At 32.0% G+C, this 25,602-nt stretch overlaps 3 protein-coding genes and 1 non-coding gene across 5 annotated transcripts; 3 read left to right on the top strand and 1 right to left on the bottom strand.

The window, feature by feature from the left end:
* Window positions 1-3,352: 3,352 nt before the first annotated feature.
* Window positions 3,353-4,372, bottom strand: LOC110636458 (uncharacterized). Its single transcript, XM_058147682.1, has one exon. It carries the CDS (start codon window positions 4,370-4,372, stop codon window positions 3,353-3,355), a length of 1,020 nt encoding a protein of 339 aa, XP_058003665.1.
* A 739-nt stretch (window positions 4,373-5,111) lies between these two features.
* On the top strand, window positions 5,112-5,218 carry LOC131180548 (small nucleolar RNA R71). The gene has a single exon (XR_009149315.1). It is a non-coding gene; the product is annotated as a small nucleolar RNA R71 (small nucleolar RNA).
* A 10,153-nt stretch (window positions 5,219-15,371) lies between these two features.
* On the top strand, window positions 15,372-19,776 carry LOC110661944 (auxin transporter-like protein 2). 2 transcript variants are annotated; one of them, XM_021820783.2, is made up of 9 exons: window positions 15,372-16,223; window positions 16,507-16,721; window positions 16,821-17,006; window positions 17,121-17,233; window positions 17,333-17,516; window positions 17,610-17,707; window positions 18,101-18,308; window positions 18,396-18,653; window positions 19,275-19,776. In XM_021820783.2, the coding sequence occupies exons 2-9, from the start codon at window positions 16,551-16,553 to the stop codon at window positions 19,515-19,517; spliced, it is 1,461 nt and encodes a 486-aa protein (XP_021676475.2). In that variant the 5' UTR covers window positions 15,372-16,223; window positions 16,507-16,550; the 3' UTR covers window positions 19,518-19,776. The 2 variants fall into 2 exon arrangements, with proteins under 2 accessions (XP_021676475.2, XP_021676476.2); XM_021820784.2 differs by having other exon boundaries at window positions 15,372-16,266.
* Window positions 19,777-24,341: 4,565 nt separating this feature from the next.
* LOC110661945 (30S ribosomal protein S31, chloroplastic) lies at window positions 24,342-25,189 on the top strand. The gene is made up of 3 exons (XM_021820785.2): window positions 24,342-24,613; window positions 24,713-24,777; window positions 24,905-25,189. The coding sequence occupies exons 1-3, from the start codon at window positions 24,451-24,453 to the stop codon at window positions 25,031-25,033; spliced, it is 357 nt and encodes a 118-aa protein (XP_021676477.1). The 5' UTR covers window positions 24,342-24,450; the 3' UTR covers window positions 25,034-25,189.
* Window positions 25,190-25,602: the final 413 nt, after the last annotated feature.

The following is a 25,602-nucleotide window of genomic DNA, read 5'->3' as shown; positions in this document are numbered from 1 at the left end:
AAGGGTTGTAATGGGGCTAAGGGGGTGATAATGTAGCTAACAAGAAAAGGATAAAAGTCAAAAAAAAAAATGAGAATAATCAAATTATTAAAAGATCAAGACACACATTTTTTTTTGAATCAAATGGGAGAAGGAACTTTACAACTATTTACCAATGCTAGCATCTAATTTTGAAGCTTTTGGAGGGACTACATAAATAACATTGATTTTGAATTACAATTGTCCCTTTCAATTCACCTCTAAACTCATTTCTTTGTATACTTGAGTGGTGAATTACTTTACATCGCATAATTAAATTTGCTAGCATTTTTACTTTAGTCACTTCTCCCAACTAATTATTATATTTTTTTATTTTTATATATTTATTATTATTATTATTATTATTATTATTATTATTATTATTATTATTATTATTATTATTATTATTTTAAGTGTATTTATCACTCAAAGAATTATTCTCATGGAGGGTAGGTAAGTGTTTGGGTTTATGGCTAGGCATTAATGTAGGTTCCAAAGGAGTAAAAGAGATAAATGTAGGCTCAAATTGGTTCCAAAGGTAAATTTTAAAGTGAGGTTGGCTAAAGCGAAAATATGAGTTTAAAATTCAAAGAATGCCTAGATCATTTCTTTCTAAGTGCATGCTATGATTTTGCCTTAAAAGGTTTAGAAAGATTGTTCTAGAATTTGTGAAACATCAATTAGCTACTTCTCACCCTAGAGTTTTCTCTAGGCACTCAAAGTCAACGCAATTGATTGGGTGGCCCTTGGCTAATAAGATATAAACTAAAGCAAGAATCTAATAACTTTGCACCTATCTAGAACTTTCAATCCATCAAACCCTTCTAAAAGTAAGCTTAATTGCTCTTCAAAGCAACTCTCAATCCTTTAAAGACAAGGTAAAAAATTATTTTTATGATATGCATGATCCTAAAATGAATGCATAAATAAAATAAAAACTAAGTGTAATTTATATGAAAACTATATGCAAATGTATGTGTATGAGTATAGACATGTGTGTGGTATATGTATAAGTGTATGGATTATCTATATATAAATGAATGAAATGCAATAAATGAATGAATGAAAATTTTAAAGAAAATTTTAAAAATTTTGCAAAAATTTTGCCTTCACCCCCAAACTCAAATGAAACATTGTCCTCAATGTCTAAAATGAATACAAAGATGGGCAAAATTGTGTGAACTAATCAATTAATGAAATATATACAAATGGGGATTAAATCAATATAAGCTCAAGAATTCCAAAATTAGCTCAAAATGATATTAACAATGAAGCTTTAGAGAGAAAAATGTAAAAAAGTATCCTAAATGTATGAATTTACACTGCTTAAGATGTTGCTTAACCCGTTGCGTAGGGTAAGCAAAAGCATAAGCATTGGCAACATACCATAAGCATAAATAGTAGAAGGGTAAGCTGTTACCTCAAAATGATGTTAAACATATGCAGCTCAAAGTAAATTGTGCAACTCATCAATATCAACAAAATTAGGACTGAATAAAAGATAAAGTACAAAAATAATGTGCAAGAAGATGAAAAAGTGTAATGAAATAAGATCTAACAGTTAAATCAAGAATTAAACCAAAAATCATTCATAGAATAACTATATCCATATCAGAAAAGAAAATAAAATAAACTAAACTAAAGGAAATGAATGCAAATATAATCATAAAAACTAATTACCAAAGTATTGGAACTATTACTAAAGTTTGAAGATTAAAATAAACAGATTACAAAATAAACATAAAACAGAAACTAAAACTGAATTGAAGAACTAAAACTAGTACTAAACTACTGCTACTGTTCAAGCTCTGCTGTCAAGGCTTTACTGTTGTTCAGCCTGGGTCTATTAGTGGCACAAGGCATTTTGCTGGGGTAAGCACAAAATTACTTAAGGTTAAGCATGACTTGCATAGGGTATTTGCTTAGGTTCAGCATGTAGCAATTGCTGAAATTAAAGATTCTAGGTAATGCTTAGGGTCTGCACAAATTTGCTTAGGGTTAAGCAGAATTTACATAGGGTACAGCTTAGGATAAGCATGCAGCAATTGCTGAACTAATGATTCTGGTGTTGCTTAGGGTTAAGCAAAAATTTGCTTAGGGTTAAGCAGAATTTGCATAGAGTACAGCTTAGGGTAAGCAACATCATCAGCAAGTTTCGGTAGGTTTTGAAAAAAATTGTGATTTTACTTACCAAAAACAGTCCAAATGCTATGGAATGCTATCATGACCCTCAGCAAATCTCAAATACACATAAACACCATAAAATTAAAGAATTTTAGCTCATCATCTCTCATAAACTTATCAAACATAATACAACCATGAAGGAATTGAAAGGCAAATAGCTCAAATTAGGCATGGATTGTGATTACCTTTCTACAAATCCAACGAAATGGTCTTATTCCTAAGCTTATACCCAAAGCACATTTTCAGTAGCATTTGAGACAAGTTCCAAGCATTCAAAAATTGCAGAAAAGACATAGAAATTGACTTCTTAAGCAGTGTGAACAGTAGCGTGAACAGTAATAAAAACTAACAGACTACAAAAACTAGCAGTAACTCAATAAAAAACATGCAAATTCTAACAGACCACAAAAACTATACATACACTAAAAGGCAAAACTTAACAAACACTATTTTTGCACTTTAATAAAGTTCACATCAGTCCTAAATATCAAAATTGATCTTCATTTAAGTTGCATTTCACAGAATTTACACAAGACACAAAATCAAACATGTGCTATCAAGTAGATTGCAATATTAGTAATTTAGCACGAATTTAAAAGTGTTACTGTTTACAGGTACTGGATAAAGTGCAGAATTTTACTTTATACTTGATTCCTTTCTTTTCTTTCTTTTTGCTACAAGTGTCAATTTGCCCAATCTTCATGAATGACCTACAAAAGATAAACAAATGTCACTTTTGAGTTTAATGAGGGTAAAAACTGAAAATGAAATGAAATGAAAAATTAATAAACTATAAAAGGATACGCTTGGGTTGTCTCCCAAGAAGCGCTTGTTTAAGGTCTTAAGCTTGACCTTCTTTTCAAAGCTCATGGTGGTTGGAATTGGAAAATATTACCTCCCTTCACAATAGGTGCTGAAATGAATTATACTTTAACTTTTTCCCATTATATGTGAAAATACATGTTGCTTTGTTCAGAATCCCAACTATATCTAGAAGATTATTCTTACAAACTTTAGATGAATCTCCTCTTTTGAGTGATTTTGATGGAGGCCTGAGCTTAACTTTCGAAGCTTCATTGTTAATCAAATGAGGTGGTGAAGCTGGCTTTTTTTTTCGCACTTTATGCTGATTGCATTGCATTGGAATAGCTTAATTTTCCTCTAGTTTAGTAACTTTAGTTTTATCATCATGCTCTATAACATCTACCTTATAACAAGAATTCATCACAGTTGGTTCCTTGGAATGTTGGAATAAATTAAACTCTATTTCCTCCTCCCCCACTGTCAACTTCAATTTCCCATTCTTTACATCTATATTAGCTCCTGCAGTGGCTAAAAATGGCCTTCCAAGTATGATGGGCGTTCTTACATCCTCCTCCTTCTCTAGTACAATAAAATCCATTGGAATGAAAAACTTTCCAACTTTTAATGGCACATTCTCTAAAATCCCAACTGGATACTTTATAGATTTGTTAGCTAACTGCAAAGAAATAGTTATGGGCTTTAGATCTCCAACCTTTAACTTCTCACATATGGAAAGCGGCATTAAGCTAACACTAGCCCCTAAGTCACATAATGCTCTCTCAATACTTATTTCTCTAATGTGACATGATATGGAAAAACTTCCAGGATCTTTTAGCTTAGGTGGGAGCTTATTCTGTAATAAAGCACTACACTCCTCAGTAAGTGCAACAGTTTCATAATCTTCCAACCTTCTTTTATTTGATAAAATCTCCCTCAAAAACTTAACATAAGAAGGCATTTGAGAAATAACATCGGTGAATGGAATGTTGATATACAACTTCTTCAAAACTTCAAGGAATTTCCCAAACTGCTTATCTAATTGTGCTTTCTGAAACCTCTGAAGAAAGGGCAATGGTGGCTTGTATGGTGCAGGAGGCACATATTTCTCTTCTATTTTCTTTTGATCTTCTTTCTCTTCATTTGCTTCCTTGCTAGCTTTAGCTTTAGTTGAAGTGGATTCACTCTCACACTCATCTTTCTTTTCTTTCAACTTTACTTCAATTTCGTGTTCTTCCCCCATTACCTTTCCACTTCTTAAAGTAACAGCATTGCACTGCTCCCTTGGATTCTCAGGTTGGCTAGGAAGCTTCCCAAAAGCTTTACTATTTAAAGAGCTAGCCTGTTGAGCTATTTGATTCTCTAACATCTTGTTGTGTGTTGCCATTTGATTTACTTTAGATGCTAATTGAGAAATCATATCTTGTTGACTTTGATGGCTCACAAGTAAAGTCTCAATCATAGCTTCTAATCTAGCTGTCTTGTCTGGTTGTGCTTGTTGTGGTGGAGGTGGAGCAGGTGCATTTTGAGGTTTAGGAATTCCAGGAGGAGGACCTCTATTCTGCTAAAAATTTTGATGTTGTTGATACTCAGAAGGTTGCTGAAAATTTTGGTGTTGTCCTTGTCTACCTCCCCAAGAGAAATTTGGGTGGTTTCTCCACGCTGGATCATAAGTTGCAGAAAATGGGTTAGCACCTGGTCTTTGATTGTAGCTCCCCACATAATCCACTTGTTCACTTGAAAAATCTTGACTAAGTGCAGAAAAATCAGCTGCACAATTGACATTTGCAGCTCCAACTTCTACTAAATTATTAGAACCTCCAGCTGAAGAATTTACTTTCATGCTTAGCTTGTCCATTTTCCTTGTCAAAGCATCAAACTTAGCATTAATCATATTCATGGCATCAAGCTCAAACATACCAGCTGGTTTCTTGATCTCATTCCTCTCACAACTCCATTGGTAGTTGTTATAAGCAATTTTATCAATAGCAAAAAAAGCTTTATCTTCAGATTTCTCCATAAGATCACCTCCAGAAGATGCATCAATTGTACTTGTAATAGCTGGAGAAACTCCATTGTAAAAGTGTTGAACAAGCATCCACTTAGGAATCCCATGATGTGGACATCTTCTTTGCAAATCCTTATACCGTTCCCATACTTCATACAACCTCTCATCATCTCTAGGTTTGAAAGAAGTTAGCTCATTTCTTAGCTTAGCTGTCTTGCTTGGTGGAAAATATTGAGCTAAAAACGCTTGAGAAAGTTCATCCCATGTTGTGATAGAACTCGGTGGCAAAGAATGTAACCACTCTCTAGCTCGGTCCTTCAAAGAAAAAGGAAATAATCTGAGTCGAATTGCTTCATCAGAAACTCCATTTATCTTCAACATATCACTGATCTCAAGAAAGTGTGCTAGATGCACATGCAAACTTTCACTTGGACTTGCCCCAAATTGTGATTATTGTACCATCTGACAAAGTGCAGGCTTCAATTCAAAATTATTAGCTTCTACTCTTGGTCTTGTGATACTTGGCATGAAATTCCCAATGTTAGTATAGGCATGATCCTTCACAGAGCGGTTGTTATTGTTGTTGGCCATTTCTTCTTGTAATTGCTCTTGCTCTTGTGCTCTTTCTTGTTGTTGTTGAGCTTTAAATTCAGTTTTTCTCCTCTTAGATTCTGCTCTTAAAGCTCTTGTTGTCTTTTCTATTTTCGGATCGAAGAATAAATTGATTTCTTCACTTTTTGTCCTGCTCATAAAATAAAGCACCTGAAAAACAAAATAAAAAAATTCTCAAAGTAAAATGGTAAAAAGAAAATAAAATAAAATGCCCAAATTAACCAAAAAAATAATCGTTCAATATCAAACAAAAATTAAATCCCCGGCAACGACGCTAAAAACTTGATGGGAGTATTCGCAAGTATACGGGTCGTTTCAAGTAATAGAGTGATGAATCAAGTATCGTTCCCACGAGGATTTGCCGTTTGAGTACCAAACTATGAATGAAGCGATTATTTGGGCTAATGATTAATGAATAAATGGTAAATATAAATGAACAAGGTAAATTGATTAATCTAATTGGAATGGGTAAAGAGCAAACAAATAAATTCTAAATCTAGTTTGCTATTAAACTAAATTAACAATGGGTAATTCAAATCAAAGTCTAATTATGTTAAAAGTAATTCCAGAGTTGGGGGCTTATGCATAAATTAATTGAGATTTGTCTTGGGTATTCCAATTTTAAGGGAAAAATAGAATTTGAAGGAAATTGATTCTAAATTCCTTTGATATCTTTTTCAAGCAAACCAAAGTGTGTTCTAAAATAACCAAACCTACTTTCGTATGTTATTTGATTACTTTAAAACCCATTAAGTTTTGTAACCAATCATTAATTCCTCTTAAAATTCTAGTTTATTTCTAAATCTAGGTGATTTGAAGTTCCAATCCTTGATTATCTATCAATGAATTTCACCTTTCGGTCCTTCAATCAAAGATTAACACAATACCCTATGGGTACCAACATTAGGCAAGTAAATCAAGCACGCAAGGAAGGAATCAAAACTAATATTTATGTAAAATAAGGAAATACCCAGTCCAAATCCATAAATTAATCTAAAACATATTTCCCAACTTTGAAATCTAAAGAGTTTACTCACTCATAATGGTATTTACAAGAAAGATTGATGGAAAAGCAAAGAAAAACATGATAAGAGGACTAAAATAGAAAAACCCAGGTAGAAGAACCCAAAACTCTAGTTTCTGGAGCTCCAAAAGATGGTTGCAGCAGCTCCTTTCCCCAAAAATGGCGTTCTCCTCCTCTCTCTATTTATATTTCTTTCCTTTGGTGTTTTCTCCTGTTTCTTCTTATGGCAAAAACTAGGAAATGATGAATTTATATGGTCCCAAAAAGTTGCCCTACAAGTGAATAGGGGCCAAGGAGTGGATAGGAAATGAGGTATAAAATTATCCAAGTCAGCAGCATTATTCACGTTCGCGATGCTTAGGGTCTTTGCTTAACCCTAAGCAGCTTCTTAGCAAATTTCAGCCTCTGGTTGCACTGTCTGCTTAAGGTTAAGCAGACCCTCAGCAAATCTCAGAAGACTTGGAGTAAAATGGACTTTTCTGCTCATGCTTGACTTGTGCTACACCTTAAGCACTGCCGCTTTACCCTAAGCAAGATCTTAAGCAATTCTCAGCAGGTTGTGGAGTAAAAGCTTGAATATGTAGGATTTAAGCCGTGCTTGACTTTCAGCTTGAACAAGCTTAAGGTTAAGCTTATATGATATACCCTAAGCAACATCATAAGTAAAGTCTTAAGCAAATTTTGGCTAACTTGCTCTTTCAAAGCTTGATTTTTTCAACTTTCCTCCATGCTTAAAGAATTTCAAATTTCTTCAAATCAGTTCCTAATGCACTCATTGATCTTTGATTTGCCACAAAATCCTATCAAAAACAACAAAATTACAAAAATCAAATATAAAGTACCTAAAGTTAACAAATAAGCTAAAATAAAACTAAAAATATAAAATATACTAAAATATAAGGGCAAAATGGATGCAAAACTATCCTAAAATGCCTATATGAAATGAGTGTAACAACCTCGATATAAGGCACAGTTGGTAGCAAAAGGCTTTACTTAGAGGGAGGGGATTGACTTTAATAAAGTGTTTTCTCCAGTTGTAAAGCACAGTTCTATCAGAGTCTTACTTGCTATAGTTGCTCTTCATGATCTAGAGCTTGAGCAACTAGATGTGAAGACAACATTTTTGCATAGTGAGTTGGAGGAGCAAATTTATATAAGTCAGCCTGAGGGATTTCTGATTCGAGGTATGGAAAACCGTGTTTGCTTACTTAAGAAATCTTTATATGGTCTGAAACAGTCTCCTAGGCAGTGGTACAAAAGATTTGATACATTTATGGTTCGTAATAGCTTTAATTGTAGTTCATATGATAGTTGTGTGTATCATAAGAAGCTTTCAGATGATTCCTTTATTTATTTACTGTTGTATGTGGATGACATATTTGTTGCTACTAAAAGCATGTCACAAATTAACATTCTAAAAAAGCAGTTGAGTGATGAGTTTGAGATGAAAGATTTGGGTGCTGCAAAGAAGTGTTGGGAAGCTTTTCTTGTCTCAACAGGTCTATATTGAGAAAGTGCTTAAGCGTTTCAACATGAATAATGCTAAGCCTGTGACTGTTCCGTTTGCTGCCCATTTCAAGTTATCTGCAGACATGTCACCCAAAACAGATGAGGAGATGGAGCACATATCCAGTGTTCCCTATTCGAGTGCTGCTGGTGGCATTATGTATACTATGGTATGCACCCGACCTGACAATTTACATGCAGTTAGTGTTGTGAGTAGATACATGGCGTGTCCTGGGAAAGTGCATTGGCAGGCAGTGAAATGGATTTTGAGGTATTTGAAGGGTACTACAGATGTTTGTTTGACATTTGACTGGGCCAAGATGAGTGATTCAGTTGTTGGCTATGTGGATTCAGATTTTGCAGGGGATTTAGACAAGAGGAGATCTTTGACAGGTTATTTGTTTACTCTTTCTGGAAGTGCTATCAATTGGAAGGCAACATTGCAAGCTATAGTTGTTTTGTCTACCATAAAGGCTGAATATATGGCCTTAGCAGAGGCAGTAAATGAAGTTTTATGGTTACAAGATTTGGTGGGTGATCTTGGGTTGATACAGAACAAGGCAACAGTGTTTTGTGACAGCCAGAGTGCAATACATCTTACAAAGAATCAAATGTACCATGAGCGAACTAAGCACATTGATGTCAGATATCACTTCATTTGGGACATTGTATCTCAGGGGACTATAGTTGTATAGAAAGTCTCTACACATGATAATCCAGCAGATATGATGACTAAGAGAGTCCCAGTCAGCAAGTTTAGACATTGCCTAGACTTGGTTGGTGTTTGTAGTGCTCAGTAATGCTCTTGCGAGGGCATATGGCAAGACAGAGTACTTTGTGGTTATTTTGTTGATGATAAAAGGAATTCAAGCCAAGGGGAAGAATTGTTATATTTTGTGGCTAGAATTTTGGATATATTTTTTCATGGATCCGAATTGTGACCCAACCCAAAAGTTTTCACGCTGCGATCCGATTGGAATAAAAAGTGAGATCTGTGGTGGTAGTAGAGGGCAACGCCCCCGCGGTATCGACCAGTATAAATATTATAATATTCTACCCTTTGCGGTAAAAAGTTGTGAGATATTGGAGAAATGTACTGGGGTTAGGGTTTGAGAGTTCTGATTAATTGTATCTCACTCTTTTTATCATAGTGGAACATTTTTTCTCTTCTCTTGCCCGTGGACGTAGACCTTACAATTGAACCACGTTAAATCATGTGTTATTATTCTTCTCTTTTCAATACTATGTGATTGTGCGATGTGTGTGTGTACCTTATATTTGCGTACTTGTTATAACACATTGATTAGGGAATTTATAAGGTTCTTGTAATGTCTTTAATACATGACTTGAAGTAGTATACTTAGAATCTTGATTTTTCAAGTTATAACTGTAGAGGTTGATAATTCAGTTGTTGTTTCTGCTATTACCAAAGGAAAAATGTAGATTTCAATTGTTATAAGGTCTTTCATTCCAAGCATTTATCTCTTCTTGTCAAAAGCTTAATAGGATCACATTTACTATATATATAAAAAAAGTTGAAATCTAAAATTTGTCCATTATTTTTTATACATAAAAAAATTTAAAAATTGTGTATTTGATTAATTAAATTCACAGAAAAATAACAAAAAAAAAATCAATTCAAGAAAAGAAGATTAAAGGGAAAAGAATTAAAAAGACAAATGCAATAAGTCTGTATAGTTTGAAGCCAAAATCATGAAGACGCAGCAATTTGAAGTTTTGAACATTAAAAAGGAGAAAAAGAGAGGGTGAAACTTGAGGAAACAAATAATAAATTTTTATTTATTATTTAAGATTTTTATATAGTTATTAAAAAAATTAAATTATTTAAATGATAATAAAATTATTATTTATCTCACTTAATTAATATAGAGAGAGATACAGGGGAGAGGTGATAAAATGAATTATAAAAAAAAAATTATATAAATAATTATTATGCTTTATAAATATAAAGAGTAAATTGAAAAAAAATAATTAATATATATTAATTTTTTAAAATATTAAATAATTTTAAATAAAATAATTTTAAAAAATAAATATAAAAATAAATGGAGAAAGTAAAAATTAAAAATTAAAAAATGGACAGTCCATGATTGGTCCGAAATTTAGCGCAGATATCTTTGGTCAGTAGCCATTTAAGGCATTGATGTTGTGAGTCTCTCACTCTCCCAAGGATAAGGACCAACTGTTGACACTTTGCTAGAAATAATATCCGTGGGCCTCATCACTCCTTTTTCTTTTTTTTGGGGTCCATACCCTCCATTAGTCAATTGTTTCCTCTCTTATCCCAATTCCCTTTGCAAGTCTCGTCATTTTTCACCAATTATTAAAATTTAATAAGCTACCACTTTTTATCCAATATCAACTATATATTATGCTTAATTGGTGTTTTACCTTATTAATCTCCCACGAAAAATAAATTCAACAGTTTATTTTGAATTTAAATTCCACTAATTACTATTAAAATTCTTTCTAAGTAAGCGATGCATAAATTCTACAGTAAATCTCTAGTAATTTGTAAGCTCTCTCTAGTCCTGAGATAAATTATTTGTTACTCACACGTGGTTAAGGGATAAATTTAGTAAGAACTTAATAAATTTCAAAGTATCTTTTCATTACAAGTTAATTTTTAAAGGTGAGTTCTATCTAGATGATATATTACTCACATGATTTAATTTCAATAACTTATAATACACAACTGTTTATATAAATATTCTTTTTACTTCTAAACTTTTTTAATTAAAAAAAATGAAAAAATGAAATAAAATTAATCAAGAATGAGTGTCTTGTTAGAATTTTGAAGTAATGAATCCGATATTTAATTGTTGAAATACTAATATATTAGAAATTAAAAGTAGTAGAAAGAAAAGTGTATATGAAAGGTTTATGGTACCAAACTTAATTTGGCTGATATTTGAGGTAAACAACAATAGTATAGTGACCTTAATTTGCATGGAATGTATTAGCAAGGAGACAGAGATATGGGAATTATTGGAGATATTGAAAGGGATTGATAAGCTACATATGGGTAATGCTACAACATCAACTATGAATGTCCTGTCTTATTATTCTTCATTCACAACCAATACTTATAAATATTTATTTGGGGCAATAAATACTTGTTCTAATCATTTCCCAAACATCCCATAATCCTCCACACATAATTTTCCTTTTATATTATATTGAAGAAAGAAATTTTAATCTCAATATGTATAATTATATATGTATGTATTGCATAACCGCTATACATGGACTTTGATTGGGATGCAGAGGTAGAAGGACCATCACTCTCCCACCATGAATTGCAGTTGCAAAGCTTGGGGTAGCCTAATTGACACGATTATTATTCTGATCCATTTGACCACCCACCACATCAGGTGTTGCCATTTGCTGGACCACAGACCACTAGCAGCCACCTTTCTATAGGCTATTCCAGTGTTAACTCATAGGGGGGGTTAACCCCATGTGGATCAGCAAATGGTCCTGCAAAATTCATTACTGCATTGTCTAGCTTTGATGTCTACATAACTCCATCCATTCACCAATAATTTTGTAATTATTTTGGAACATTGACACTGCAGTAATATGATATATTAAAATTTAATGCTGTTAATAACCCAGAATCCCAGATTACGTTTACGTTTACGTTTACGTTTACCTTCACCAGGCTGAGCAGCACCAACTCTCTGGAGAGACACAAATGGCTGGCCCTGGCCATCCAGAAAAGTGAAAGGTTAAGTGAAAGTGGAGGCATCGAGTACCCTCCCAAGTGCATCAAAATCTCACAATCAAAAGGTATTTTTCGCCTTTGGATTTTATGGAATTAATGGCCCCATCCACACCCAACCCTTCTATTTTATCTGCCTAATTTAAAGATTCCAGTGTTTTGCTAATGCGTTTCATCCATAAAAGCTTGCCTCCCAACACTGCTATTCTCCAAAGTATCTCATGATTTCAATTGCGTTTTGGTAGGATTAGTCCAACATTTTTTTTTATTATAATTAGGACTCTGAACCTAACATTGACAGTGATTTTATTTTTTTATAATCGATTATAATATCAATATTTTTTAATAATATTATTTTTTAATCAAAAATATTATATTGTGAAAAAAAACAAAGATTTACATTATCAATTATGAATTAAGTAATTGGTTAATACGACGCGAAGCAATGTCCCCATCAAAACCCAGAACGAGTGCATGTGGCTCCAAACACAATGTCAATTTCACAGTATAAAACCTTTTTTTTTATCAAATTTATTCACTATTCTTTATTATTATATTATTAATTTGCATTAATAGCCATGTGGAAATGTCTTTGAGGATCAATCATTTTATATTCAATAATTGCTTTTGGGAACAATGTTAACTGATTAATTCAGTCAGTATAATTTTTTAAGTCACCAAACTAAAAATTGAAAAATCAATATCAAAATTAATAATCAAATTTCATTATATTGTTGGATTTTTTTTTTAATTATAATAAAACTATGCTTAGATATTTTGGAGTTAGATTTTTTTTTTCAACAGCTCAATCTAATTATTGATGTATAAATATTTATTTTTTTTATAAATATTTTATACTTTAATCTCTTAAAAAGTGAAAGAATTTCCTAAATATAATTATTGTGTGTATGATGAGATCCATATGAAATTTATCATAATTAATAATTATAATATAGTCTTTGTACATATAATAATTATATTATATATATATAATTTTAATTTTAATTTTTTTATTGTGTTCTTATTAAGGTAAAATCGTAATTTTAATTATTTTTCTTTTCTATGCCTCCTCTTTTCAATTAAAGAAAAATAAATTTATTTTGCTTTTACTTTTTTTTTCCACTTATCCAAACACAAGGAGAAAAATAAAGAAAACAAAATAAATAAAAATTTTCTTTATGTTGTTTTCCTTCCTCTTCCATAAAATTATCAAAAGGGTGAAATATTCATTATATGAATCTATTTATATAAAATATTAGTTAAACATGTTAGAATATTATATTTTAAAAAGAAAATTTAAATAATTTTATAAGATTATTAAATTTTAAAATACAGGTTTTAACAAAAAAAAATATATTTTAATATAATTATTAATTGTATATATAAATTAAATGAATTCTTAGATAATGACAATCAGACTAAAGACAAATGTGAATAATTTAAAATTAATTTTAAATTTAAAATAAATTTAAATATATTAATTAAAATAAAATTCCGATTAAAATAGAATGATTGCCTGCTTGTTATCAATCTGATTACATCCTTCTACCTATTTATTTCAAAGTTTATCAAAACATTTTTCTTAATTATTTGGTGTCAAAAATATTAATTACTTTTATAATAACAGTTGAAATTATATGGATACTTATAAAATTATTTTGATGCTTATACATATCATATTACCAATAATATATATTGTTATAAATATAAAAAAATATTTAATTTAATTTATAAGTCAATTAAATTTATTTATAAATAAAAAGTAATAGATAAGTTAATATTTGATTTAATTTATTAATTAAAAAATTATTTAAAATAAATAAAAAGTTATAAATAAAAAATTTATTTATTTTAAAATTATTCTTTAATTAAGTAAAATATTATATAATAATAATTTTTAAAAATTATTATTATTATTTTATTTTAATAATTATAATACTTAATTATATATATCTTTTCATAATTTTAACTTTTAAACACCTTTTAATTAAATTTATAAATTATTTAAAAGTTATGTTTAAATAATTTATCCCATCTAAAATGTATTTATTTAGTTTAAATTATTTTAAAAAATTTTAATGATTATAAAATTAATTTTCTTCTTTATTAGCTTATTAATTTTTAATTAATAAAAATAAAAAATACTTTTAATTTAATATAAAAAATAAAAATCAATTCATAATTAGATTTGAGGTACAGTGAAAGTGGGCCACGGAAATCGCGGGGCCCATGTGAGGGACATGGACGTACCACATGCCAAATTTTAATCTCGTGGAAAATAGCAGAGAGTGGCGTCAAAATCTATTCACTAATCATTACATCTTCCACTAACCCCACATTGTTTAATCTTTTTAATCTTTCATTGCCTCCTATCTTACCACCTCACTGTTTGGTCAAACTGCAACTCTGCCTTCTCTTGCTGGGAGCCATCACCCACCCGTTTCAACTCGACAGCCACTGCGTTTTGCAAGCATTATGTTTACCATCACCACCACCACTTGGATTTGTCTCCAGGTGAAGCCTCTTTTATCTAGTGGTGAATTGGATTTGGGATTAGGACCGCCGATAATGGGCCACACTGAGCCATAAAAAGGGTATATGTTCCTACGAGCCGGCGGCAAGTGGGGATTTGATTACGCGCGTGTTTCTTTTTCAAGCGTGCGAGAAATCTTTCAGCTGGGGCCATCATGGCTCGGCTCGAGCCAAATCTATTAAAAAAAAAGGAAACGTGTCCGTCTGCGCTGATCTCACAATAGTGAAAATGAAAATGATAAATAATAATAATGGGCCTCCATTTTCACATGTCTGTTGGGTCGGGCGGCCCGTGATTGAGAAATCCTATCGCATCTTTAAAACAGTGATGGTCACGGCCACTCGCTCATGTAAATGGTGGATTGAAAATGGGCTACTTTGAGGAGAGTGTGAAGCACGTGAGATTAGACATGCGTGGAAATAGAATCTACGTATTGATTGGGGGACAGTTTGATGGAGCCTCGATGAATTAAAATTTTTAGTGAGAGAAATGGACAATTTTTCATCAATAGTATTAAAAAAATTAAAAATTGAGAGAGGGAATTAATTGGGAACTTAAATTCATGGAATTATTGACTGGGATTTGGATCTGAGCTTCTTGCAGCCCCTTTCTCTTGAAGAATACGAATATTTTATTAAATATATTAATTAATAAAAATTAATTTAAATATTAGGTAAATTTAGAAAAAAATTTTATAAAATAAAGTTAAAATTTAAAAATTTTTAATAAAAAATTAAAATTAAAATATTAGAAGTGAAATACTATAAAATTCATACTTTCAAAATTACACGCCAAAATTTTTGAGTGAGACTAACCAAAAGCTCTCCCCACCTAAACATTATCAACGGAAAAGAAAAGGTAAAATTGAATTAAAATAGAAGCCGTTGCGGGAGTTTTCTTGGGCTATAAAAAGGAAGGTCCATGGTTAGTTTGATGAGTTCTAGTGATGAGAACGAAGTCTCTGTCTCTTAGATCTCTAAGTTCTCTTTTTCGAAGTTGCAAGTAACAGAGCAAAAACGAAAGACCCAAAGGGAATCGAATCGGAAGTGGAATACAGAGAGCTTGGGTTTGGTCTTTCCCTTTCAACTCCCACTTTAAAAAGACGATAGTGAAAGCGAGGAATTTCAAAGCCAAAGATAATACAAACCAAAGCAAATATAGTATTATACGCAAACACTATTGCATATTAATAGCAGCAGCAGTAGTGGTCTCTCTCTTTCTATATGGTTTGTTTTTAAGTAGTAGTATTACTTGTTAAGTAGCTGAATAGCAGTGAAAAAAGGGTCTTTTTCTTTTCCTTCAAACATCTATTCAGTCCATTGAAACGCCCAGATTTTTAGCTTCTCTCTTTTCCTGCTTTTGAGGTCTCGCCGTCTTTGGGCTTAGGAACTGCCTTTTGTCTATAGAGATTGGTGGCGCATTAAAGAGAAGCTTTTACTAAAGAGATCCGTAGCTCAAAGATTTCTTCTCTTCTTCTTCTTTTTATTATTATTATTTTTCATTTTTTGTTCGCTGCTGTTTGAAGACATTTATGGCTATATCTCTGCAGAATCTTGGAATTGAGAATTCTTAAACACACACTCTCTCTCTCTATATATATCGCCTCTGCTTTCCCTCCTAACTATATCTAATTGATAGCCAGCTTACCTGTTTTCCGTTCTGAAGAAAAGGAAATAAATTAAGTCAAGCAAAAGTCAGGCTTTGAAAACTTCGTCATTTTGGGTCATAGAGAAGGATCTGCGATCGGTTTCTTGATCAATCTTTTTACGCGAAAGAGACCTCTCAGAACGAGGTTGGTTTTATAGTGGTGTATTGGGTTTCTCTTCTTTAGTCTGGTTCGTGAAAACATATTGAAACTCTGCTCTTTTTGTTTTCAACATTATTTTCTGTTTTTCTTTTTGGCTTTTCTTTGAATTTTGTGGAAGTTAACTACTATTTATAAAGTTTACAAGGGGATTCCGGTGATTTGCTTGGATCTTTGTGTGGGGGCTCTTACATATATATTGGCTTTCGTTTTCTGGGGCTTCGTTTAGATTATAGTTTTTGTCTCATTTACTGTCTTGTATATGTTTCAGATCTACCAGGATTTAGTAGTTGCCTTTAGAGCAAAACGAAGACAATGTTGCCTCAGAAGCAAGCAGAAGAAGCAATAGTCTCCAACTTCAGCGAGACAGAGCATGAGGGCAAAGAGGAAGAGAAAGAAGAAGAAAACTCCATGTTTAGCGTTAAGAATTTTCTCTGGCACGGTGGCTCTGCCTGGGATGCTTGGTTCAGTTGTGCTTCCAATCAAGTACATACAACAATTACCCATTTTTAACAAAAGGGGGAAAAAATTCCTTTTCTTGTTTTCTTTAGAAAGAGGGACCAATTCTGGTGATTTGTGTTGCAGGTAGCGCAAGTACTATTGACACTGCCTTACTCCTTCTCTCAACTGGGTATGCTGTCAGGGATTTTGTTTCAAATATTCTATGGGCTTGTAGGAAGCTGGACTGCTTATCTTATCAGTGTGCTGTACATAGAGTACAGAAGCCGAAAGGAGAAAGAGAACGTGAGCTTCAAGAACCATGTTATACAGGTTCGTTCTTGCTTCTAAAAACTACTCTCAAGTCTCAAGTCCCACCAATCTTCCAGGCTATAAACTACCTAATTCTCCACTATACTAAAAAAGCACACTATTTATGGATTACAGTGGTTTGAAGTGCTTGATGGGTTACTGGGTCCGTACTGGAAGGCAGTAGGACTTGCGTTCAATTGTACTTTCCTTCTCTTTGGATCTGTCATTCAACTTATTGCTTGTGCAAGGTAAGACCATTTTTCATTTTCTATTCTTTAATTAGTAAAAATCTGATCTAGGTTTTGTTCCATTGATTTTAAACTGTTGTTTCATTGACGATAACACAGTAACATATACTACATCAACGACCATTTGGACAAGAGGACATGGACATACATTTTTGGAGCTTGCTGTGCTACTACAGTTTTCATACCCTCTTTTCACAACTACCGGATTTGGGCTTTTCTTGGCCTTGGTATGACCACGTACACTGCCTGGTACCTAGCCATAGCAGCACTTGTTCATGGCCAGGTAATAATCCCCAAATTAACACTTTTACCCGGTTACCTCCATGTTTAATTGTGGTATTTACTAGTTACACTTGTGTCGATTTTTTATCTGCAGGTCGAAGGAGTAACGCACACTGGTCCCAAAAAGCTAGTGCTTTACTTCACCGGAGCAACCAACATCCTGTATACGTTTGGTGGACACGCTGTTACAGTGTAAGCTTTTACTTTTTAATCCACTTAGTATTATTTTCTCTCTTCTTTTCACTTGTTTCTACACGGCTTCTGTTTGCAGCTTTTGCCATCTCCTCGGGTTCGAGACCCACAGACAAAATCATGGAAGATTATTTATTTAGGTCTAGGATAATTGAACAGTGAATGACCCTGCCTTCTTCCCTGTGTTCCAGCTTGCTCCTAAACTATAATCTATTCTCCTTTGTCTTTGCACTGTTGCATGATTATTATTGATTCCTAATCATGGACTCAATAGCGATGATGTAGTAGTTAGCTTAACTAGGGAGAATCCAATGGCATAAAGGTCAATTTAGTCATTTAATCAATGCAACTTTTACCCGTTAGTCTGAATAATTGGTGTAAATTTTGTTACAGGGAAATCATGCACGCTATGTGGAAGCCTCAAAAATTCAAGTACATATATTTACTAGCTACACTCTACGTTTTTACACTAACAATTCCGTCTGCCACCGCCGTCTACTGGGCTTTCGGCGATGAACTACTCAATCATTCTAACGCCTTCTCTCTTCTCCCCAAAACTGGATTCCGTGATGCTGCTGTTATCTTAATGCTTATTCACCAGGTCTGATTACTAGATAATTAAACTCTTGATTGTATTAATTTTGAAGTGGAAATCTGACACAAGTAATAAATTGGAATGATGATGCAGTTCATAACATTTGGATTCGCATGTACACCTCTGTACTTTGTGTGGGAGAAGGTGATAGGAATGCATGACACCAAGAGCATATGCCTGAGGGCACTTGCAAGGCTGCCGGTGGTGATACCCATATGGTTTTTGGCCATTATTTTCCCATTTTTTGGACCTATTAACTCTGCAGTTGGTGCACTGCTGGTCAGCTTCACCGTTTACATCGTCCCATCTTTGGCCCACATGCTTACCTACAGAAAAGCCTCTGCTAGACAGGTAAAAACTTATTAAAAAGAAAGAAATGTTGCTTCTTCTTCTGAGGAATATAAAAAAGAACATAGTCGCTCGCTCTTGCTCACTCCCATAGTCGACCCACTAGGGCCACTAACTTTAACTTCTTTATTCATCGAGTGAAAATAATGAAAAAGGTTGTGTTGTAATTATCTTGATATGTTAAGGGTATGTTGGTGATAACAGAGTTAGTGGGCACGCTCCGCGTTTGATGGGAAACCCCACATTCTAGTGGCAGTGTGTCCTAAATCCTAACACTAACAGAGAGCCTGAGCCCGAGTGGGAAGTAGCAAGTATTCAAGATGGGGCATTTAAGGGCTGAGTGGGAGGTGGCAAGTGTACAAGATGGGGCATTTAAGGCTTGGATTTGGAAATATTGAGGGAGTTGGCTTGTCGTTTTCAATTTGTTATATGCTACAGTTGGGAGAGTTGTACCCTGTCTTTGAATGAGCTGGCTATCTTCCTTCTTCTCTTTCCAAAATCATCCAAAACAAGAGTTAGATAGCTACTAATTAGTCACCACATATATAGATCCTGTCGAGAAATTCTTCAACCTAGTTCAGATTCAGTTGGCTCAATTATTTTTTTTTTATTGTTTTCTTGCAGAACGCAGCAGAAAAGCCTCCGTCCTTTTTACCAAGCTGGACTGCCATGTATGTTGTAAACACCTTTGTGGTGGTGTGGGTTTTGGTTGTTGGTTTTGGGTTCGGTGGATGGGCCAGCATGACCAACTTTGTCAAGCAAGTTGACACATTTGGGCTCTTCGCCAAATGCTACCAATGCAAGCCCCCAGTACCTCCACCAGCAGTAGCAGCACCGCCAACTTCTAATACTACCCATCATCCATGAGATCGACAAGCTTCAAATTGAAATTAATCTCTTTCTTTCATATTTTGTATCATACATGGGGAAGTAGTAGCAATACTCTCCCTTCCATGTCAAGTGTGCTGGATTTTCCTTCTTTCTTTTTCTTTTCCATTTATTTTTTCTCCCCATCTTCCTTAAATTAGTTGATAAAATAGTGTGTTGATTTGTGATGATTCCTTTGCTATCAAAGCATAGGCTAATTAAATCAGAAGTATAATATAATATATAAATATTTAATCTTCTTCTCTCTTTGCTGCTCTTAAGTAATGATAGCTTGCAGTGGCGTTATTGCAGGCATGTTTCCAAAGCACATAAGACCTTAAAATAATGGGTATGGGAATAGGGGTGTCTCCCTCTCTACCCCATATTTATTTAAAGGTAAAGTCATATTAACGTGGGTTGGTCTTATAAAGGCCATGTGTGGACGTGGCTTAGTGGCCTTTTGACCTTAGATTCTGTTTTCGCCCTAGCGTGCTGTGGGCCTGTGTCTACATTCACACGGGCTGCCCGTTGGCTCATCTGTTTGTCACGTGCCTCTCTTCGCCCCTAAACATTCTCTGATCTTCTCCTCGACTCACATGGGAACTCAAATTAATTCATGAACCTTGTTCACATTTGTTCAATTAGTCTTCTTAATTAATCAATTCTGTAATCGAATTTCCATTACTTTACAAGATCTTTGACCCACTTTCAGTTTCTTTTTTTTTTTTTTTCCTCTCTTGCACATGCAGCCTATATTGGGTGTCCTTTAAATCCTCTAATTTTTATGCAGAAAGTGGGTAAATGTCCCATTTGATGGTTGCCCACTCATTGGGTAATCAAAGCTTTATTAGAGCTTGCCTTATTTTCTATTTTTTATAAAAAAAAAGAACAATTATGATATAATTAAATAACAATGTCTTAATTTATTAATAAATATAAATTTACTTATTATTAAATTAAAGGTTTTGCTTTCATTTCAAAATTCAAAAAATAACTTGAAAAAAAAAAGGGAATATAGATACAATCGCATGGTGAACACCAATGCTTTTCATAGCTAGTTGGTTGTCAAGCTTTCACATTGCTTATAGGCCATATAAAGATGAAAATGCGATATTAAATTGTTTGGTTTGTCTTGAATCTATAAATTCATATATTTACATTTTAAATTTATAATAAATTAAATGCAATTTTTTTTTTATCGTGAATTAGATCAAATTACACATCTATGGATTAAGTTATAATATAATGATAGAGATGGTAGTGATAGTGGTAATGGTATTTAGGTGGTGGTGGTAGCAACAATAGTGATTAAGTTATAATAACAAGGTAAGGTAGTGATGATAATGATAGAAATGATAATGGCTAAATGATACCACAAGGATGGTCAAATAGTGACTATGGTTATGATAATAGTAATAATAATAATAGTGGTGGCCACGATAATTTTAAAAATAAATAAAAAAATATTAAAACAAGTAATATTGATTATATATTTTTTTTATATGTAAAAATTATTACGTTACTTTAAATATAATTGATTACATAATGTAATTATTATTTCGTTACATCAATTTTTTTGTGTTACCAAATATCGTAATCAAATATGTAATTACGATTTTATTATAATTTTAATTATATTATATCTAAATATTAATTTAAAATATAAGGAGCGAGGATGTCTCAAGTTCGAATATCTCTATTTATCTCTTTTAAAATTATTTATCTTTTTAGTGGAGAAAGGATAGAGCTATTTTTTATTATATAGCCCATTTAACTATGTCGACGCCTCCATTAAAAAAAAAAAAATTGCATTTGACTTGATTGGAGCCGTCACTTTATATCTGAAAGCATTAAAGGATCTGTTTGGTTTACATTAGATATGAATGATTTCTATTCCAAATTTATTATTAAATAAAACTTAATGATAATTCCCATGATAAATCCAAGTTATCCAAATATAAATTATTATCATAAAATTTATTATTTTAATATAAGAAATTAAAAACGATGATAACTTCTGATCTCTTCAAAAAATTTTGATGAAATAAAAAAAAAATCATAATTTTTTATTTTTATTTTTATTAGGACTCGAGAGTTGATGAGAAGCTATCTTCCTCGATAAGATGGCTTGAATGAATTGATATAAAAAAGGGAGATTTGATTGTTCCCAAAGATTCTTACAATTACCGTTATAGGAAGTTGCATCTGCATCGAATCTCAATATCCAACTACAATAGACACCAACTTGATTCGTAGATACCCAAAAACACTTAATTGTTTTCTTACAAGAACATGCATAACCATAACCATAAGCAAAAGCATGTGCAAATATGCATCTTGAAATCATAAATACTCTCATGTTACTTGTAATTATGTTTATGATCTAATTCTTGGAACTTCAGTTGTTTCAATGGCTTGTAGCCCTAATGGACTACAATCTTTTTATTTAAATTAATTAAAATTTGAATATTATAAGGAAAATTTTTTGATATTTGTGTGTTTTTTTTTTATTTAGAAATAATAAAAAAATCAACTTGATTAAAAATTTCATCAAATAAATCAAATTGTATTTGTGTATATAGATTACATATGATTGCGGGCCGATTTGGGATTAGAACTAAATCAATCTAATTTAAAATTAAAATTAAATGAAATTAAATTAATTAAAATTAATATTCAATCGAACTAATTTGTTGATTTGATTTTGAGTCAAAATAAACTATTTAAAAAAATAAATAATTAAAAAACCTTCAACTATTTAATTTAATTAAAGCCAAAATCGAAGTAGAATCAAAACTAAACTAAAATTAAAAGGAATCTTAATAACTATTTCTAATTTCCCAAGACCTTAAACTGAAAAAACTTAATTCAGATTTCTGAACCGGACCAAAACTGGCCCCTTTCTAGGTCTAATGTAGATGCCCATGATGAAGAAGCCACATTGAATTCAAAACCAAATGAGAACTTCCTATTCCAAGCCCATTATAGCTGATTAAAGTGTTTAGTGGAGAGCATATTGCAGTATTACGCATGTTGGGCCCAACTAAGAAATAGAAGAAGATCAAATTGAACAACTTCAAGTAGGAGGGACCCTTTTTGATTCCCCAATAGGCCCACACTCAACGCAATATATTTTGAACACTTAATTTTTATTATCCTCTACTCTACCAATTAGACTCTTGAATATTTAAGCCCTTTTTGATAATAGTTTTAAAATAATATTTAATTTTTTTATTATTTTTTTTTTATTTATACTGTTTGAAGACACAATATTTATATTAATATTTAGAGATTGAGAGAGTAGTTCATGAAAAACTACCTTTCTAATTTTTAGAGGTTAAGGGAGCGTTTTAACTAAAATCAATAAGATTATATCACTATTTTTATATATCACTATTTTTATAATTAATAGTTAATAACTATTTTTACCGAGTAGTTTTAATAGCTGTATAAGCAATTAACTACTTACAACTAATAAAATAACTAACAGTTATTAAAATTGCTAATATTATCATGGCTTTAGTATCCTATTAGTTGTGTTCTTCAAACACTATTAAAACTATACCTCAAGTCAGATTCTTTTTTTTTTTTCAATTTTTTATAGTATCATTTTATTTTATTTACATTTTTTAAATATTTCAAGTAGATATAGGTTTAAACTCATAATAACTTGTTTGAATTAGCACAGGCATATGTGGGGTGAAAAAATTTTATCTTGCTCAATTAATAAGAAAAATATTATAAAATAATAAACTATCTATTGAAAGGAAAAAATAATACACGTAAATTTTTAATATATAATAAAATAATAATGTAGAAGAGAAAATAATTTCATAAAATAATAAATTAATATTATAATTTTAAATTTACAATTATCCTCAATATAAAAATATTATAGTAAAAAATTTCAAAAAAATTAACAAATTCTCATCATAATATTATAATTCACCTTACAATTTAACACCATTATTTATATGACCATTAGTGTTATCGTCACCTATTAACATCATTGTAAATAATTTTAGCTTGTGTTCAAAAAAAATGGATGATGGACTTTCTATTAATGCTTAACTTTTGTAATATTATATCTATGAAAATAATTATAAAAACATAATACGTATATTAAATTTTTAACCACAATTAAAATTTTAAATATATTACTTAATTATATATAAAAATAAATAAATTTTAATAATAAAGAAAATTTACGATTTTTTAGTAAATCAAAACTATTAAAATGATGATTGCATATTAAGAGGAGTTCTCTTTTTTTTATCTATGCTATCTGATAGAATTTAAATATAAAATATTTTTATGTATATCTCAAACCATTATATATTATTTAAATGATTAAAAATAAATTTTTACATATGAACTTATAATTGCAAAATATCTAAGTTTGAACTCTTTAAATTTATTAATTCAAAATATAAAACTAACTCTATTTTTTTTAACTTTAATGAAATAAATTTATTAATATATATATTAATTTTTTTTTTTATAAATTTACCCACTCAACCTAATGTAAATCCATCCATATAAGTATATGACCCAGTGCACAAATAAAATAAATCAATTAAATTTGAGATTTCATAGTTTTAGAGACAATTTTAATATTGGTAAGTTAAAGATCATTAGTTAATATTCAATATTCTTTATTGGAAAATATGTATATATAATAATTTGATTAATGAATTTAATTAACATGAGAAATTGCTAATAGTAAATTGTTAATTGGATCCTATATAAACCAACAAAAGGGTTTTCTCTGGGTTTGATTCATTGTAAATTGGGCTTTTGTTCATTCGCCCACGATCCACTGGATCAAAAATTTCATGTTGTAGCTTCATGTGCCGTCGGGGATTAGAGTCCCAACCAAACGATCTCCAAGGACCTTATCGGCTTATCCCCAAGAAGAAGCTGAAGCTCAGCCATGGCGTCGCTGATAGCAGGGGCACTGCCAATGACACCCCAATCCCTCAAACTTAATTCTAGCTTCTCGTCTTCTCAATCTGAAGCCCTGGGCATTTCTCTCTCTTATTCAACTACTTCCCTTTCACTTTCTGCCTCCACTTCCTCTCCACCAATCCCATTTGGTGACTAACGCTCAATCTCTCTCTCGATCTCGCTTTAAATTTCATTCAATAAAGTTGTTTATTTAGTTCTCATTTCATGTTCTGGGTGCTGCTGTACAGTGTATTGTGGCAGAGGCGACAAGAAGACCGCGAAAGGGAAGCGATTCAATCACTCATTTGGCAATGTGGGTATATTGTTTTTTGGGGCTAAGATGATTACGCTTTTGCAAATTCTTGTTAATCCTCCAATTAAGCATAGAATTAATGTCTTCGAAGCTCATGATTGTGTTGGCGAATGTTATTTTCCAATAGGCGAGGCCACGGAACAAGAAGAAAGGTAGAGGACCACCCAGGATACCAGTTCCTTCTTCTCCACCGCAAAAATATAGCTTTGAAGATGATGCGGTTGTCAAGATTGAAATCGACGAGTCTCTGAGTTAAATTTCTGAATTTGATTTTCCTTTTATGATTATGTATTAATGGTATGTGTTAAGTTGTTCTATTTCTTATTCTAGGAATTTCCATTAATTGCCTTGTATGTTTATGGACTGTATCATAAATCTTATGTGTTTTGCATTTGAATGCTTTTCATCCAAAGCTTCTCTCTTGAGAGTGAATACCAAAATAGAAATTTCAACTGGTTACTGTGTTGGCCAGCTTTACAAGTTTTGGACCTGAGATGTCTGGTGGAATTGAATGGCCAAAACAGGATACACAGGGCGAATCCAATCTCGTTGGAGATTAAGAATGAGTTGTATGTGTTGGCCAACCATACACTGGTCTGAGACCCATGACACTTCCATCTTCGATAAACATAACGAAGGCATGAACATCAATGATGGGCTCTATTTAAGCAAGGTTAAAATATAAGACTTAAAATTTTATTGTTACAGGAGCTCATTATAGGTAGATGTTTATTATGAGTAAATTTTCTATTTGAATGAAAATTATATGAAATAATTTTCTCTATTTTTATTGCGTAAAGTATTACAATATACTAATACAAGTTG

The sequence above is a fragment of the Hevea brasiliensis genome, chromosome 5 (genome assembly GCF_030052815.1).
Source record: "Hevea brasiliensis isolate MT/VB/25A 57/8 chromosome 5, ASM3005281v1, whole genome shotgun sequence".
Lineage (NCBI taxonomy): Eukaryota > Viridiplantae > Streptophyta > Magnoliopsida > Malpighiales > Euphorbiaceae > Hevea > Hevea brasiliensis.
Note: the sequence above shows the minus strand (reverse complement) of the source record. Positions and strands in the feature narration are given on the sequence as shown.

Excerpts from the sequence above, each read along its gene's own strand:
- LOC110636458 (XM_058147682.1), bottom strand. The coding sequence starts at position 4,372 with ATGTTAGAGAATCAAATAGCTCAACAGGCTAGCTCTTTAAATAGTAAA.
- LOC110661944 (XM_021820783.2), top strand. The coding sequence starts at position 16,551 with ATGTTGCCTCAGAAGCAAGCAGAAGAAGCAATAGTCTCCAACTTCAGC. Across the intron at positions 17,708-18,100 it reads GGTGGACACGCTGTTACAGT|GGAAATCATGCACGCTATGT; the intron begins GTAAGCTTTTAC and ends ATTTTGTTACAG. Across the intron at positions 18,309-18,395 it reads TCTTAATGCTTATTCACCAG|TTCATAACATTTGGATTCGC; the intron begins GTCTGATTACTA and ends ATGATGATGCAG.
- LOC110661945 (XM_021820785.2), top strand. The coding sequence starts at position 24,451 with ATGGCGTCGCTGATAGCAGGGGCACTGCCAATGACACCCCAATCCCTC. Across the intron at positions 24,614-24,712 it reads CTCTCCACCAATCCCATTTG|TGTATTGTGGCAGAGGCGAC; the intron begins GTGACTAACGCT and ends GCTGCTGTACAG. Across the intron at positions 24,778-24,904 it reads TCAATCACTCATTTGGCAAT|GCGAGGCCACGGAACAAGAA; the intron begins GTGGGTATATTG and ends ATTTTCCAATAG.